The sequence below is a fragment of the Ursus arctos genome, unplaced genomic scaffold (genome assembly GCF_023065955.2).
Source record: "Ursus arctos isolate Adak ecotype North America unplaced genomic scaffold, UrsArc2.0 scaffold_24, whole genome shotgun sequence".
NCBI classification, from domain to species: domain Eukaryota; kingdom Metazoa; phylum Chordata; class Mammalia; order Carnivora; family Ursidae; genus Ursus; species Ursus arctos.
Genome location: NW_026622919.1, coordinates 19,173,277 through 19,188,084, shown reverse-complemented (window position 1 = coordinate 19,188,084; position 14,808 = coordinate 19,173,277). Strand labels below are relative to the sequence as shown.

The 14,808-nt window shown below is 59.0% G+C and overlaps 2 protein-coding genes across 7 annotated transcripts in view; one reads left to right on the top strand and one right to left on the bottom strand.

The window, feature by feature from the left end:
- The first annotated feature begins 593 nt into the window (after window positions 1-593).
- CNTNAP1 (contactin associated protein 1) lies at window positions 594-14,795 on the top strand. The gene is made up of 24 exons (XM_026512768.4): window positions 594-866; window positions 1,716-1,817; window positions 1,911-2,104; window positions 2,509-2,656; window positions 2,738-2,941; window positions 3,527-3,711; window positions 4,241-4,384; window positions 5,066-5,327; window positions 6,085-6,234; window positions 6,480-6,651; window positions 7,105-7,211; window positions 7,358-7,477; window positions 7,845-8,048; window positions 8,251-8,407; window positions 8,492-8,619; window positions 8,913-9,098; window positions 9,573-9,794; window positions 10,051-10,290; window positions 11,403-11,756; window positions 11,910-12,037; window positions 12,457-12,550; window positions 12,742-12,987; window positions 13,089-13,136; window positions 13,602-14,795. Exons 1-24 carry the CDS (start codon window positions 803-805, stop codon window positions 13,886-13,888), a joined length of 4,146 nt encoding a protein of 1,381 aa, XP_026368553.1. The 5' UTR covers window positions 594-802; the 3' UTR covers window positions 13,889-14,795.
- The window catches only part of EZH1 (enhancer of zeste 1 polycomb repressive complex 2 subunit), a 33,901-nt gene continuing 30,012 nt past the window's right edge, over window positions 10,920-14,808 (bottom strand). For 3 of the 6 annotated variants that reach the window (XM_048224958.2, XM_057317904.1, XM_026512772.4), the window contains one exon: window positions 10,920-11,195. In XM_048224958.2, coding sequence (XP_048080915.1) covers window positions 11,123-11,195 — 73 coding nt within the window. In that variant the 3' untranslated portion in view covers window positions 10,920-11,122. Of the gene's footprint in view, window positions 11,259-14,808 lie in introns of all 6 variants that reach the window. The other 3 variants (XM_026512771.4, XM_057317902.1, XM_026512769.4) reach the window with 1 other exon arrangement.

The following is a 14,808-nucleotide window of genomic DNA, read 5'->3' as shown; positions in this document are numbered from 1 at the left end:
AGGGGCGGGGAGAGGGACCAAGAGGGCGGTGGGGATTAGGGTCTGTGGGTTCCCTTTACCTAACTTTCCCATTCCACCCCCTAATTTTTTTTTTCCTCTTTCCCCTGCCAGTAGAAAAAGAATGGGTTTGGGAATATCATTTGCTAGCTACCTGTGTGATCTTGAGTAATTTTACCTCTTTGAGCCGCAGGTTTCTCATCTGCAAAGTGGAGTAAAGTAAAAATGTCGAATTCACAGGGTTATGAGGGTGCCTAGGACAGGTGCCTGAAGCATAATTTGCCTTCAGAAAATGTTAGATTGTTTTACTTGCTCTCTCCATCTCCAGGTACCAACCCCCCGCTTTTCTTGGATTTTTGGGGACCTCTCCACTGGCCTTAGCCTTCCTTCCCCCACCCCTGCGGCCACAGTCCCTGCCAGCCTCGGGTTATTCAGGGTATTTCCCGGCGGCTGGAGGCTCTCTACCCCCGCCCTTTCGCAGCAGGGCTGAGGCGCGCGCTTGCGCGGGGTCCGGGAAAGCTGCGCGTGCCGGGAGAGAGAGGCTGGGGAAGGGGGGAGGTGAGAGGAGAGAGGGTGGGAAGGAGAGAGCGAGCAGCGGAGAACCTAGAACGAGAGAGAGAGAGAGAGAGAGAGAGAAGGGAGAAGGGTTGGGGGAGTGAGAGGATAGAGGGAGGGGTGGGTTAGGAGGAGAGACAACGATCCGCTGCGAACCCCAGGAGGAGACCTGAGAGCCCGAGCTGGACCTGGAGCCCTAGACGGAGCCGGGCACTGGGAGGCGGCCGCCGAGACCCGTCAGCCCTGCACCATGTGTCTTCGGCTTCTCTGCATCCTGCTCGCCGCGGTCTCAGGAGCCTGGGGCTGGGGCTACTGTGAGTGCCGGGCTCAGGTGCAGCAGGGTGGGGCCGGGGAGTCCAGTGCCTGCAGGGCGGGTCCAGCCGCATTGCGGCTAGGTGGTCGCGGGTCCCTTCCCCGGCCGGCGCGCGCTTGCTCGTTCCCATCCTTCCCTGCCTCTCCCCCGCGCTCCGCAATGCAGCTCCGAGGCTGGCGCGCGCTCCCGGGCCGGTGCTGGGCTCCGAGGAGCCGAGGATCCAGCCGGCCCCGGGCAGGGATTTGGGACGGAGATCCAAGCGGGAGCTGGTGCCTGGGCTTGAGGGTTGGGGATAAGGGTGGTACTGGTGATCCCACCTGGGGTTAAGGTTTTGCCAGCATCTGGGGCTGGGCTTGGAGCTGGCCCAGGGTCTAGGGTTTGGGGCTGGGGCTGGATTTTGAGGCTGGGATCCAAGCAGGAGCTGGTGACCCTGATCGATGCTAAGGTTGATCGTGGAGCTGGTGATGCTGGTATGACTGGCGGGGTTTGGGACCAAGGCCTAGATTTGGGGTTGGTGAGGGTTGGGGGTGCTGATGAGTGGGATTGATGATAAGGCTGGGGCCGGATGGGTACCTTGGGCTGACTGGGGTTCTGAAAGATGCTGAGGTTTGGGGTTGTGTTTGGGGGAGTACTAAGCCTGGGGTGGTACCGGGGCAGTCACAGAGCTAGGGAAGGCCTGGCTTAGGGGTCCCCCAGAAGGAGAAGGCAGACTCCCCTGAGTGTGCAGCTGTTGCTTAAGTTAGTGCTGGGGTGGCTGCTGGGGAACAGAGAAGGAGGAGCTCAATGTGTGTGGTCTTTGGAAGGACCTGGGAGGGGCCGCACCACCAAAATGTCTGTTTCCCCAACCCAGACGGCTGTGATGAGGAGCTGGTCGGGCCTCTGTACGCACGCTCCCTGGGGGCCTCCTCCTACTATGGGCTCTTCACTGCGCCCCGCTTTGCCCGGCTGCACGGTGAGCGAGGCACCGCCCCAAGGTGTGGTCGGAACTCTGGAGGGTTAGGGATAACGGGAGAGCCGGTGGAAAAAGCCCTTGCCTCTTCTATAGGCATAAGCGGATGGTCTCCCCGAACTGGGGACCCGAATCCCTGGCTCCAGATCGACCTAATGAAGAAGCACCGCATCCGAGCTGTGGCCACCCAGGGCTCGTTTAACTCGTGGGATTGGGTCACACGCTACATGCTGCTCTACGGGGACCGAGTGGACAGCTGGACGCCATTCTACCAGCGAGGGCACAATGCGGTATTCCAGGCCCCCTGTGCACACACTTGGAGAACCTCTCAGTGCTGCAACCTGGGCTGGGCACTAGCTTGGTCGTGGGGACACACCTGAGGAGCAGTGACTTCCAATCTGGGGATTCAGTCCACAGGGACGGTCTGCTCACCATGTGTGCAAGACTTTCTCAGATGACAGCGTTTACCATACTTTAGGATCAAATCTGGGAGAGCTTCTTGAAGGAGGTGACATCTGAGTTGAGCTTTGAGGAAATAATAGGGTGGCAGGAGAGGGCACCTATTTTTCTAAAGCCATGAGGGCCCAGGGGATTAAGGAGAGTTTGCTTTCTGGAAGTGGATATTGGCTGGGAGGCTGTAGAGAAACGAAGCAGAAGGTGGGGACCTGGTCTCTCCCCTGCCCTTCCCCCTCAGACCTTCTTCGGTAACGTGAACGAGTCGGCGATAGTGCGCCACGACTTGCACTACCACTTCACCGCGCGCTACATCCGCATCGTGCCACTGGCTTGGAACCCGCGCGGCAAGATCGGCCTGAGGCTCGGCATCTACGGCTGCCCTTACAGTAAGAGCGCGGAGGGCGTGGCGGGGGGGCTTCGGGGGACAGTCTTCCCGGTGCTCGGCCCACCTACTGTCCCTCGCGCAGAGTCCGACGTGCTCTATTTCGACGGCGATGATGCCATCTCGTACCGCTTCCCGCGAGGGGTCAGCCGAAGCCTGTGGGACGTGTTCGCCTTCAGCTTCAAGACCGAAGAGAAGGACGGGCTCCTGCTGCACGCCGAGGGCGTCCAGGGCGACTACGTGACCCTGGAGCTGCAGGGGGCGCACTTGCTGCTGCACATGAGCCTGGGTGAGCTCAGCTACGGGGGGGTGCGACCCCGGCGGTTCTGCCGCCACGCCCCTCGCTTCGCAGCCTCCGCGAAGCCGCGCCCACTCCCGATCTTGCCCTTCCTTTCTGTTTGGGCCAATCTGCCTTCCTCCTGCACAGTTTGGTGCTCGCAAAACACTGGACTCCGAGTCAGGAGATCTGGATGCCAGTCTCAGCTCCACCTACCAGTGGTGTGTCCTTGGACAAGACACTGCTCCAGTCTGTTTCCTCATTGTAGAAACCTTATATATACTACCCGTACATATACATATAAAGCCAAAGAGTTGTTATTTTGTATCTCATTAGCTTGTCATAACATCCTTATGATGAGGTAGAAGCAGCTATTGGGAAACAGGTTAAATGATTTACCGTAAGTCCCATACTCGCCAGTGGCCACCTCTCCACCCCCAGCTGAAGACATCCAATCTCTATATGCCCACAGTCCCAGGCTGCCCCGGGCCCTGTGCCAACCCTTCTCAGTGCTCCTGGCTGCTGCTGCACCTGGGGGCTAGGCCTCTCTGGGGCTCTGCAGGTTGCAGGTCTGACCCTGCTTCTCCGTCCCCTCAGGCAGCAGCCCCATCCAGCCCAGGCCCGGTCACACCAGTGTGAGCGCTGGTGGCGTCCTCAACGACCAGCACTGGCATTATGTCCGTGTGGACCGATTTGGCCGGGAGGCAAACCTCACCCTGGACGGCTACGTGCAGCGCTTTGTGCTCAACGGTGACTTCGAGAGGCTGAACCTGGACAACGAGGTGAGCAGAGTGATTCATTTAGTCAAGTTGGGGTGCTGGGTGGGTCGATGGGGGACAGTGCTTTTCTCTACCATGCTTTCCAGTTCCTGAAGATCCTAGCAGCTCTTGGCAAACGTGTAGCTCACAGGCCTGGGTTGTTGTGGCTGTGATTGCTGTTAGCAGGCAGATTTCCTGGGCACCACCCCCAGAACAACTGACATGGGATCTGGAAATCTGGGTTTGGGGATGGAACAAGATGAGAAAATTGCCCCGTTGGATTGCCCGACTCTGTGGCCCTGATCTGCAAATGAAGAATCCCAGACAGGTTAATTGACTTACCCAAGGGCATGCAGCCACTCGCTGTGTGGCGGAGTCAGGGCTAGCACCCAAGCCTGGGGAGGCCCAGCGAGCTTCCAGCTTTAATACCAATACTGGGGAAATTTTATAAAGCCAGGCCAGGAGCCTGGGAAAGCGTGGGGTGGAGGAGCCAGAAAGGTGCGCATGCGCGTTCTGGCACCCAGGGAACCTAACCCTCCCACCCCGCCCGCAGATGTACATTGGGGGTCTGGTGGGCCCTGCGCAGAAGAACCTTGCCTATCGGCATAATTTCCGCGGCTGCATGGAGAACATAATCTTCAACCGAGTCAACATCGCAGACCTGGCCGTGCGGCGCCATTCGAGGATTACCTTCGAGGCCAGTGGGCTGGGGGATCAGGGAGGGCGGGACATCAAAGCTGCTTGGAAAGCAAAGAGAATCAGATAAAAGCTGAGGATCCCTCTCTCCCCAGCCAAATGCTCAAGCTGGGGGGGGGGGGTGCATCACGGACTCACAGGAGGTGCAAAGGCCACCCCTCCCTAACCCTCAGTTAAGAAGCTGTGGTCTGGTCTAACCACATCCTCAATTAATGCTCGAGGAAAATCAGGTGCAGAGACCCGGCCGGAGTGGCTTGGCCGGGGATGACGGACTTGTACAGTGGTTGAGTCGGTCTTGAACCCAGGTCTGTTTTGGTGTGGTCCCCACCCCCCACCCCACCCCACCCCACCCCACCTCTGCAGCGAGTATTTTAGTGCTTGAAGCTGCCTCTCCGGGCTGGGAGGAAGGGAAGGAGCCGGTCGCCCTGGAGACGGAGTCTAGCAGCGAGAGCCTGCAGAGTCCCCCAGGGCGACTTGGTTGGAGACCCCCTCCACAGCTGGTTATGTCTGTGGGTGTGGGAATGGCCCGAGTGGGAGGTCTTACCCCCTCCCCGGCACACACCCCGACGGAGGGCCGTGTGTGTGGGGGGGTCTTAGACGGGTATGGAAAGTGAATTCCCCGCGGAGGCAGGCGGCACAGTCATTCTCTCGGGGGCTGACGGAGCCTTACTTTCGTCCGCAGGGTAAGGTGGCCTTCCGTTGCCTGGACCCGGTCCCTCACCCCGTCAACTTCGGAGGGCCTCACAACTTCGTGCAAGTGCCTGGCTTCCCGCGCCGAGGCCGCTTCGCCGTCTCCTTTCGCTTCCGCACCTGGGACCTCACGGGGCTGCTACTCTTCTCCCGCCTGGGGGACGGGCTGGGCCACGTGGAGCTGATGCTCAGCGAAGGGCAGGTCAACGTGTCCATCGCGCAGACCGGCCGGAAGAAGCTTCAGTTCGCTGCGGGTGAGCGGGGGAGAGCGGGGGCAGGCGCCAGGGGGCCAGAGAGCGCAGGGGAGGAGCGGGTGTGGGCCTGCCCCGAGGCCCTCGGCACTGGAGAGGGCTGAGGCAGGGGAGGGAGCAGGCGGGCGACCCCGGGCGCGGGGAAAAGGGGGGAGTAGATGGGGGCGGGGAGGCAGATCGGAGAGCCTAGGGGGTGCTGGGAGAGCCGGGAAGCCTGAGGAGTCCTGGTACCCGCTAGCTCCAGGGGGCTCCAGAGGTGCGTGTGACTCAGACTGCCTCAGCTGTTGGGGCTGGTGAAGACGGACAGTCAGAGACGCCGCTCAGGGTGATAAGTGTAACGGAGGGGGCGGTGCCTGGGCGGCTCAGTGGGCTAAGCAGTGACTCTTGCTTTCCGCTCAGGTCGTGATCTCAGGGTGATGAGATCGCCCCCCTTGGGGAGCTCCGCACTCAGAGGGGAGTCCGCTTGAGATTGTCTTTCTCCCTCTCCCTCAGCCCCCTCCATGGGCACTCTCCACTATCTTCTCTCTGTCTCAGATAAATAAATCTTTAATATATACATTTAATACATATTATATATTATTTATATATTTAACATATATTTTTTAACATATTATATATTTTATATACATTACATATATATTTATATAGTGTAATGGAGGGCACATAAGCACAGAGTGAGGTTGCTGCTTTCCTGCTTAAGACACCCTTCTCTCAGAATGTGGTACTTCCCACACCCACACCATCCTTTTTTCCTGTCCAGGGTACCGCCTGAATGATGGCTTTTGGCACGAGGTGAATTTTGCAGCCCAGGAGAACCATGCAGTCATCAGCATTGATGACGTGGAGGGGGCAGAGGTCAGGGTCTCATACCCCCTGCTGATCCGCACTGGCACCTCATACTTCTTTGGGGGTAAGTGGAGCCAACCTGGCCAGACCCCTGTCTCTGGGTGGGAAGGCACCACCCAAGTCCCCTCAGATGAGGCTACCTGGAGAGTTTTGTAGGGATAAATCCCTCTCTCCCCTCTGGAGCCTTGGAGACTGGAAGGTCATTGCCATTGTCTCTGGGCCCCCTGTCTGACTTTCCTTTGGCATCTCCCTGGGGGAGGGTCTCTGGGGTCTCCCCTGGGGAGGGCCTCACAGGGGTGGTTGCTCCAGGTTGTCCCAAACCAGCCAGTCGATCGGGCTGCCACTCCAACCAGACGGCGTTCCATGGCTGCATGGAGCTGCTCAAGGTGGATGGTCAACTGGTCAACCTGACTCTGGTGGAGGGCCGGCGGCTTGGATACTATGCTGAGGTCCTCTTTGACACATGTGGCATCACTGATAGGTATCCAGAAGCCCCTCTCCCTGCAAGAGGTGACCCCTCCAAAGCCCTGTTCGGTGGTCTCCCAATGGGAGTGGGCTTTCTCATAATCTCCCTTCTCCTGGTCCCAGCTCCTCAGTCTCCCACCTGGAGATGATTCCTCCTTGACCTCTTGTCTTATCCTCTTGTCCTTCTTTACCTAGTTCTTCCGTTAAGGTGACACATGCTCAGAATGGAAATGAAGCATCTGTTCTTGGTCCTAGAGGGTTTCCTTCTAGGGGGGAGGGGGAAGGGGCAGGTAAACAGTAGTCCGTGAGCCCTGAGGCCTGCCTAATGTGCCAGCACTTAGGCTTGTACCTGGCTAGTTATGTTGGGTTCTGGTGTTCTCAGGAGCCAGAAGTGAAGCTTGTAGGGAGCAGACCCCATGCTCACGCTCACAGTAAGGCGCCTTCTCTTGGTGCTGACCGCCTTCCCTAGGTGTAGCCCTAACATGTGTGAGCATGATGGACGCTGCTACCAGTCCTGGGATGACTTCATCTGCTATTGTGAACTGACAGGCTACAAGGGGGAGACCTGTCACCAACGTAAGCCAGCTGGGGGATGGGGACCACTCAGGGGCAAGGGAGGCCAGGAGGTTGCTGGGGATCACGAGGCTGCTAGAGCTGGTAGGACTGGCCCTCCTAGGCCTCTGACCCCATAACTGCTCTTTCCCTACCCCACGACCTACCAGCTCTGTATAAGGAATCTTGCGAGGCTTATCGGCTCAGTGGGAAAACTTCTGGAAACTTCACCATTGATCCTGATGGCAGTGGCCCCCTGAAGCCATTTGTAGTGTACTGTGATATCCGAGGTAAGTGGCTCTGATGGGCGGTGAAGGGGCAGCTGACAAGGTTGTGAGGGGGTGTGGGGGAAACAGGGGATTGAAGGGGAGACAGGGGCCCAGCAAGATTAAACTGGGGTAGGGGGTAAAGGATGGCAGAGGGGAAAGGGGACACTCAGGAATTTGTAATCTAGCCTTGCAGATAAATTCCAGCTTCCTGATCCAGGCCAGCTGTCACATCTCCAGCCTACAAATGTCGAGGGCCCAGAGCTGGGCTGGAACGGAGCTGCTGGCCACATTTATTGGCTCTGAGGAGCAGCAGTGCTGGTGGAGGTGGGCAGGGAAATGGTAAAGAATCCCCATCTCGAGCCCAAGCTCTGTCCCTTCACTCCCCCAGAGAACCGAGCATGGACAGTTGTGCGGCATGACAGGCTGTGGACAACTCGGGTGACAGGGTCCAGCATGGAGCGGCCATTCCTGGGGGCCATCCAGTACTGGAATGCCTCCTGGGAGGAAGTCAGTGCCCTGGCCAATGCTTCCCAGCACTGCGAACAGTGGATTGAGTTCTCCTGCTACAATTCCCGGCTGCTCAACACCGCTGGTGAGGGCCTGGGGCGCAGAGGGCGAGGCGCGGAGCTGGGCGGGGGGGAGGCTTGGGAGGTGCTTGGGAGGAAGGAACCAGGGGTTTCAGCTGGAGCTCTTGAACCTTCGAGCCAGGATCTGGGCTGGTTGGACAGGGGAGAGTGGAGCCCAGGGGCTATTGGAGGGATGGGGCCTGGAAACTGCCTACACGTCTTCCCCAGGAGGCTACCCCTACAGCTTCTGGATCGGCCGAAATGAGGAACAGCACTTCTACTGGGGAGGCTCGCAGCCTGGGATCCAGCGCTGCGCCTGTGGTCTGGACCGGAGCTGCGTGGACCCCGCTCTGCACTGTAACTGTGACGCCGACCAGCCCCAGTGGTGAGGGGCGCAGGGACAGGGCGTTCAGGATTCCAGGGGCAGCGGAGCGGCAGGAGCTGAGCCATTGCATCCTGCCCCCCACAGGAGAACCGACAAGGGGCTGCTGACCTTCGTGGACCATTTGCCCGTCACTCAGGTGGTGGTGGGGGATACGAACCGCTCCAATTCTGAGGCCCAGTTCTTCCTGAGGCCTCTGCGCTGCTATGGCGATCGTGAGTGGCAGACCCCTTTTGTGTGCCCTCCCAGGGTTGGCTCTCCAGTTTGCAAAATTTAGGCCACCTGACCCGCTGCGGGTCTCTAGGACATCCTGCCAGACACCCAGCTCCTCCTGGGATGGGACCCCTCTGTGTTGTTCCCCTGCACCTTATTCTCTTTCGTTAGACCCCTTCCTCTCCCCATGGCTACCCCTAGCTCTCCCCCTTGCCCTGTCTTCCCCCACCCCACCGGGAGCTCCCTTACTTCTCCACCCTCCAACCTCCCTGACAAGGCTCTCCTGGTTTTGCAGGAAATTCCTGGAACACCATCTCCTTCCACACTGGGGCTGCCCTACGCTTCCCCCCCATCCGTGCCAACCACAGCCTTGATGTCTCCTTCTACTTCAGGACCTCGGCTCCCTCGGGAGTCTTCCTAGAGAATATGGGGGGCCCCTACTGCCAGTGGCGCCGACCTTACGTGCGGGTGGAACTCAACAGTGAGCGGGCAGATGCTGGGAGGGGACATGGGCTAGATGGAGATCTCTGGGGGAGGTGGGGTAGGCAGAGGCTGGGGGAAGGGACAGGGGCAGATGCCAGCATGGGAAGGGCTTTAGGTAACGGTGGGTTCTAGACCCAGCTCTGTCTTGGTAGCTGGCTTTGTGAACTTGGGTACTTACTCTGGGCCATAGGCCCCTCACGTGGGAATAAGGCAGCTGGACCCCCGAGGTGTTTTCCACCTGACTAGCTATGCTTCTAACCTCAGAAGTGGGGCTGGGAAACTGCTTCAGAGATCTGCAAATCTCCTGAAGAGACCAGGAGCGTAAGGTTTTGAGGAGTTTATGGGTTTTGTCCCAGGCTGCGGACAAACTGGAGGGACATTCAAGGAGCTCCAAGGAGTGAGGAAGAGAGGTGGTATGGGGGAGCGGTCCGTGAGGTCTGAGTCCTTTCTCCCCACCCGCTGTGTTGTCCAGCATCTCGGGACGTGGTCTTTGCCTTCGATGTGGGGAATGGGGATGAGAACCTGACGGTGCACTCGGATGACTTTGAATTCAACGACGATGAGTGGCACCTGGTCCGGGCGGAAATCAACGTGAAGCAGGCCCGGCTCCGTGTGGACCACCGGCCCTGGGTGCTGCGGCCCATGCCCCTGCAGACCTACATCTGGCTGGAGTACGACCAGCCTCTTTATGTCGGTGAGCGGCAACCGTGCACCGGGTCTGAGGCCTCTTGCTCCTTCCCGCCCTCTCACCGCAGCGCTCCCTGCTTCCAGGAGCCCCGTGTCTGAGGTCCCGATGCCCTCTGCTGCAGAGTGGGCCAAGAGCTCACCTCTCCCCTCTAGGCCATGGATTTTATTCCATGAGTTCATTCCCCTTGGCTCCCTTCCCAACCCCAATACTCATCCCTGTCTCCGGCTCTACACCCATTCCTTGACCTGCCCGCCCTTCCCAGGATCCGCAGAGCTTAAGAGGCGCCCCTTCGTGGGTTGCTTGAGGGCGATGCGTCTGAATGGAGTGACTCTGAACCTGGAAGGCCGCGCCAACGCCTCGGAGGGTACCTCCCCCAACTGCACAGGCCATTGCGCCCACCCCCGTTTCCCCTGCTCCCACGGAGGCCGCTGTGTGGAGCGCTACAGCTATTACACGTGCGACTGTGACCTCACGGCTTTTGATGGGCCATACTGCAACCACGGTCAGTGCAGCTGCTTACGGGAGGCCCGGGAGCCACAGGGCGCAGTGGGGTGTAGGGAGGGCAAGGGTAGGACAGAGGGTGCAGAGTTAGCCCCAGAGACAACTAGAGTTGTCCCTGGGTTCCTGAGCTCTGGGGCGGCGCCGTCTGGCAGCTGAAGAAGCCGGGTGACTCCAAGTCATAAAGTGGGGGGTGGGGGGGGGAAGGCATGGTGAAGCTGGCTGGTCCTAAAAGAACTCAAAGCAGCCGGCAAATAACTTCCCCATCTTCCCACTGTCACCAAGATGTCACAGGTTACCCCCCTTGCAAGCATGCCTGTCTCAGGCGGCTCGATGCCCTCCTATGCCATTTCCTAGTTGATAACCGCTGAGCTCCTAAAACATGTCTTCAGCCTGGTTCTTGGTTAAGGCAAGCCTTGACATTCGCCGTAGCAAGATTCTGCACATGAACCCAGACTGCATCCTTCCTAAGGCTGGCCTAGGAGGATGCGCGCGCAGGTAGGTTAACGGTGTGAGAAGTCTGCAGGAGCAGGGAGATGCAGGGACTCGGGGACCAGCAGAGGACCCCTGGCCTTGGTTTGGAAGTGTGAGCAGTGGCGAGTGTACCAGAGGGCATCACGATGCTTCGATTCCTTTTTTTTCTTTTTTTTTGAAGGTTTTATTTATTTGAGAGAGAGAGAAAGAGAGAGAGCGCGTGCACGAGCAGGGGGAGGGGCAGAGGAAGAAGCAGGGAGCCCGATGCAGGGCTCGATCCCAGGACCCCGGGATCATGACCTGAGCCGAAGGCAGACGCTTAACCGACTGAGCCAGCCAGGCGCCCCCGTGATACCTCGATTCTAATCTTGGCTCTCCGCATACTGCGTATCCTTGTGGCAGTCGCTAGCCATTCCCGTGCCTCCGTCTCCCCATCTGTAAAAGGCACGGGTTGTACTGGATGATCTTTTCCATTTCTCACGGTTTGAAGATTTCATTCTGTGACAAAGGGGACCTAACGGTGAATGGAGGTATGCTGCGATAGCAGCAGAACCCGAGGGCAAGGTCCCCGGCGGCCCGTGGACGACATACAGCGTCGCAATCCGGGAGCGGCGGCCCTGACCTCCCTCCCTCTGCCTGCAGATATCGGCGGATTCTTCGAGGCCGGCAGCTGGATGCGCTACAACCTGCAGTCCGCGCTGCGCTCGGCGGCCCGGGAGTTCTCGCACATGCTGAGCCGGCCAGTGCCGGGCTACGAGCCGGGCTACATCCCCGGCTACGACACTCCGGGCTACGTGCCTGGCTACCACGGGCCCGGGTACCATCTGCCCGAATACCCCCGGCCTGGCCGGCCGGTGCCCGGCTACCGCGGGCCGGTGTACAACGTCACGGGAGAGGAGGTGTCCTTCAGCTTCAGCACGGACTCCGCCCCCGCCGTCCTGCTCTACGTCAGCTCCTTCGTGCGGGACTACATGGCCGTGCTCATCAAGGAAGACGGTAGGGTCCCACAGGCCGCGCGACTCCAGCTTCCTGCCAGGCGCCCTTCACCTTCCGAACTCCTGGTTCGCTGATACAAGGCCCCGAGCGCGCTCCGAAGAGGAGGGTTGTGGGAGCCGAGAGGAGCCCCCCTTTCTCCTGCCCCTCCCACAGGGACGCTGCAGCTGCGGTACCAGCTGGGCACCAGCCCCTACGTGTACCAGCTGACCACGAGGCCAGTCACCGACGGCCAGCCCCACAGCGTCAACATCACCCGGGTCTACCGCAACCTCTTCATCCAGGTGCGCGTGGAGGGACGGGCACGAGGGGGGTGAAGCCGCTCAGATCGCAGCCAGGTTGTGGCCCCCGGGGAAGGTGTTAGCATGAGTAGAGCGCATCCCAATTTACAGAGGATTTTCGTGTGTGTTACCTTCTGTGAGCCTCACGACGGCTCCGGGAGGCCGTTCGGGGAGGCGGGCGTGCTTACGTCTGTTGGAGGGCAGTGCAGGGGCTCGGGCAGGCACGTGGCCGTCCACAAAATCTAACCACGGGTGGCTGTTGGGTTTTTCATACGGAACCCTTCATCCGGGCCTAGGGGCTGTCCCCCTAGGACTGAGCGAGGGCTCCCCAGCTGCCTGGACGGCACGGGAGTTCCTGCAGGGTCTTGGCTTCGCCCTGGCCTCGGGTCCTGCCTCCCTCAGCGCCTCTCCCCTCCCCGCAGGTGGACTACTTCCCGCTCACAGAACAGAAGTTCTCGCTGCTGGTGGACAGCCAGCTGGACTCACCCAAGGCCTTGTATCTAGGGCGTGTTATGGGTGAGTTGCGGGTGCTGGTGCGTTTGGGGTGCGGGGAGGGCTGTGGGTGAAGTCCCTGGAGCCCAGAGGAGCGAGGGAACTGGGACCGGCTGTGAAGGTGGTGAAACGAGGGGCAGGAAACCCGCGGACAGTGAGCGGGGCCAGGTCGGGTGGTCCCAGCCCCTCTCTCTCTGGGCCTGCCTCTCCCTCAGAGACGGGGGTGATCGACCCAGAGATCCAGCGCTACAACACACCGGGCTTCTCGGGCTGCCTGTCTGGTGTTCGGTTCAACAACGTGGCTCCCCTCAAGACCCACTTCCGGACCCCTCGACCCATGACCGCGGAGCTCGCCGAGGCCCTTCGAGTTCAGGGAGAACTGTCTGAATCGAACTGCGGAGCCATGCCACGTCTGGTCGCAGAGGTGCCGCCTGAGCTGGATCCCTGGTACCTGCCCCCAGGTAGGTCCAGGGGACACACTGAAGGGGGAGGGTCGACAGGGAAGGGAAACGATTCTTGCCACGGAGGAGGCTTCTCCTGACTGGCGCTTTCTCCTCTTCAGACTTCCCGTACTACCACGACGAGGGATGGGTTGCCATACTTTTAGGCTGTGAGTAGCATGATCACGACCCTGACCTAATTCTACCCTCTGTGAGCATTCCCTCCCTGCCCTGGAGCCCCAGGGCTGAGCGGGGCGAAGGCACTAGGCGCGTGGGGGTGCACGCACGGATGAGCTAGGCTTTGCTGACGGTAGTTGAGAATTGAGGATGCTGTGGACTTTTAACTGAAATGAAAAAATGGGGCTATAGCTAAGGGATGAGGAAAGGGGGTTCTAGTAACTTCTAGAGAGGTAAGAAATGGGTAACTCCAGGGATGTGGAAAGAGAATACTAGGAATCGAAGACAGCACGGGTTAAGCTGGGAATTCAGACCTGCCGGACCCTTGGGAATGGCTCGACATGCTCGAACTGCGGACAGTCATCCACATACACTTTTGGTCGAAAGCATACACGTGTGTCTGTACGCAGGAGAAACCCCCAAGATCGGCCCTGAATTGTTCCTTTTTTCCCTTTCAGTTTTGGTGGCCTTCCTGCTGCTGGGGCTAGTGGGGATGTTGGTGCTCTTCTATCTGCAAAATCATCGCTACAAGGGCTCCTACCACACCAATGAGCCCAAGGCCACCCACGATTACCATCCTGGCAGCAAACCTCCCCTACCTACTTCAGGCGCTGCCCAGGTCCCGGCCCCAACCCCAGCCTCCACCCCAGCCCCAGCCCCAGCCCCTGCCCCAGCCCCTGCCCCAGCCCCTGGCCCCCGGGACCAAAATCTCCCCCAGATCCTGGAGGAGTCCAGGTCTGAATGAATCAGGAGAAGGGCTTTAGGGACCAAGTCCATCTCCTCTGAATCCCCCAGGTCCCACCTCTCCCCACCCCGTCAGGGACATTTGGCTCCTCTTAGCTGGTTCTGCTCATCCAGAGGATGCCCCTCCTGCCAAGTTCGGTGGGCAGAGCTACAGATGGGACCAAAAGGAGTGGCCGACCTCACTGCCTACACCAACGCCCTCCCTGTCCCCATTTCCCCAGGCTCCTGGTTGTTTGCCTGCCCCAAAGGAGAAGCTCCATGGGGTTCAGAGAGGCCCTCTCTGCCATCCCTGTCCCAGCTGCTGCCAGGGATTAACAACAGAGTGCAAGGGAGATTAACTGCTTCCCTTCAAATATTCAATCTCAGCAGGGACAGATGTGTGGGATTGCAGGGATGCACAGGGCATGGGGGGAGGAGGCTGCTAAATCATATCCCCTAGCCTCCCCTCTGCCCTGCAGAACGTCTTCCATCTGCTTCCACTCAGTTGGGGGTTAGGGAAGGCTTCACTGCTGTTCCCCACCCTCTCTTTTTTGTTTTTTCCAGAGACCAAGAGGCCTCGCTTTTAGCACCTTAGCACCTCCGCTGCTTCACACGCTTTAGCCAAAGCCATAAAAAAAAACTTGCAATGTAGAGAGAATAATGCAGACACACTGACTAGCTAGCCCTCTATTCTTCCTCCCTCTTCCAAGATATGCAATAGCCTTGGTGCCTGTCCAAAGGCTTGGCCCCCTCTCCAGTGCATGAGGAGTCCTCTTTCCTCCGCTCAGAGATGCTGCTTCGTTTGCCCAGGAGGTCATATTCTTTATATATATTTTTTGTTGCAAAGTCTCTCTCTAGAGAAACTCTATATATTACTCTAATTTTTTAATTATCAGTTTATATATTAAAGAAAAAAACAATCAACTGTCCTGTGCTGTGCCC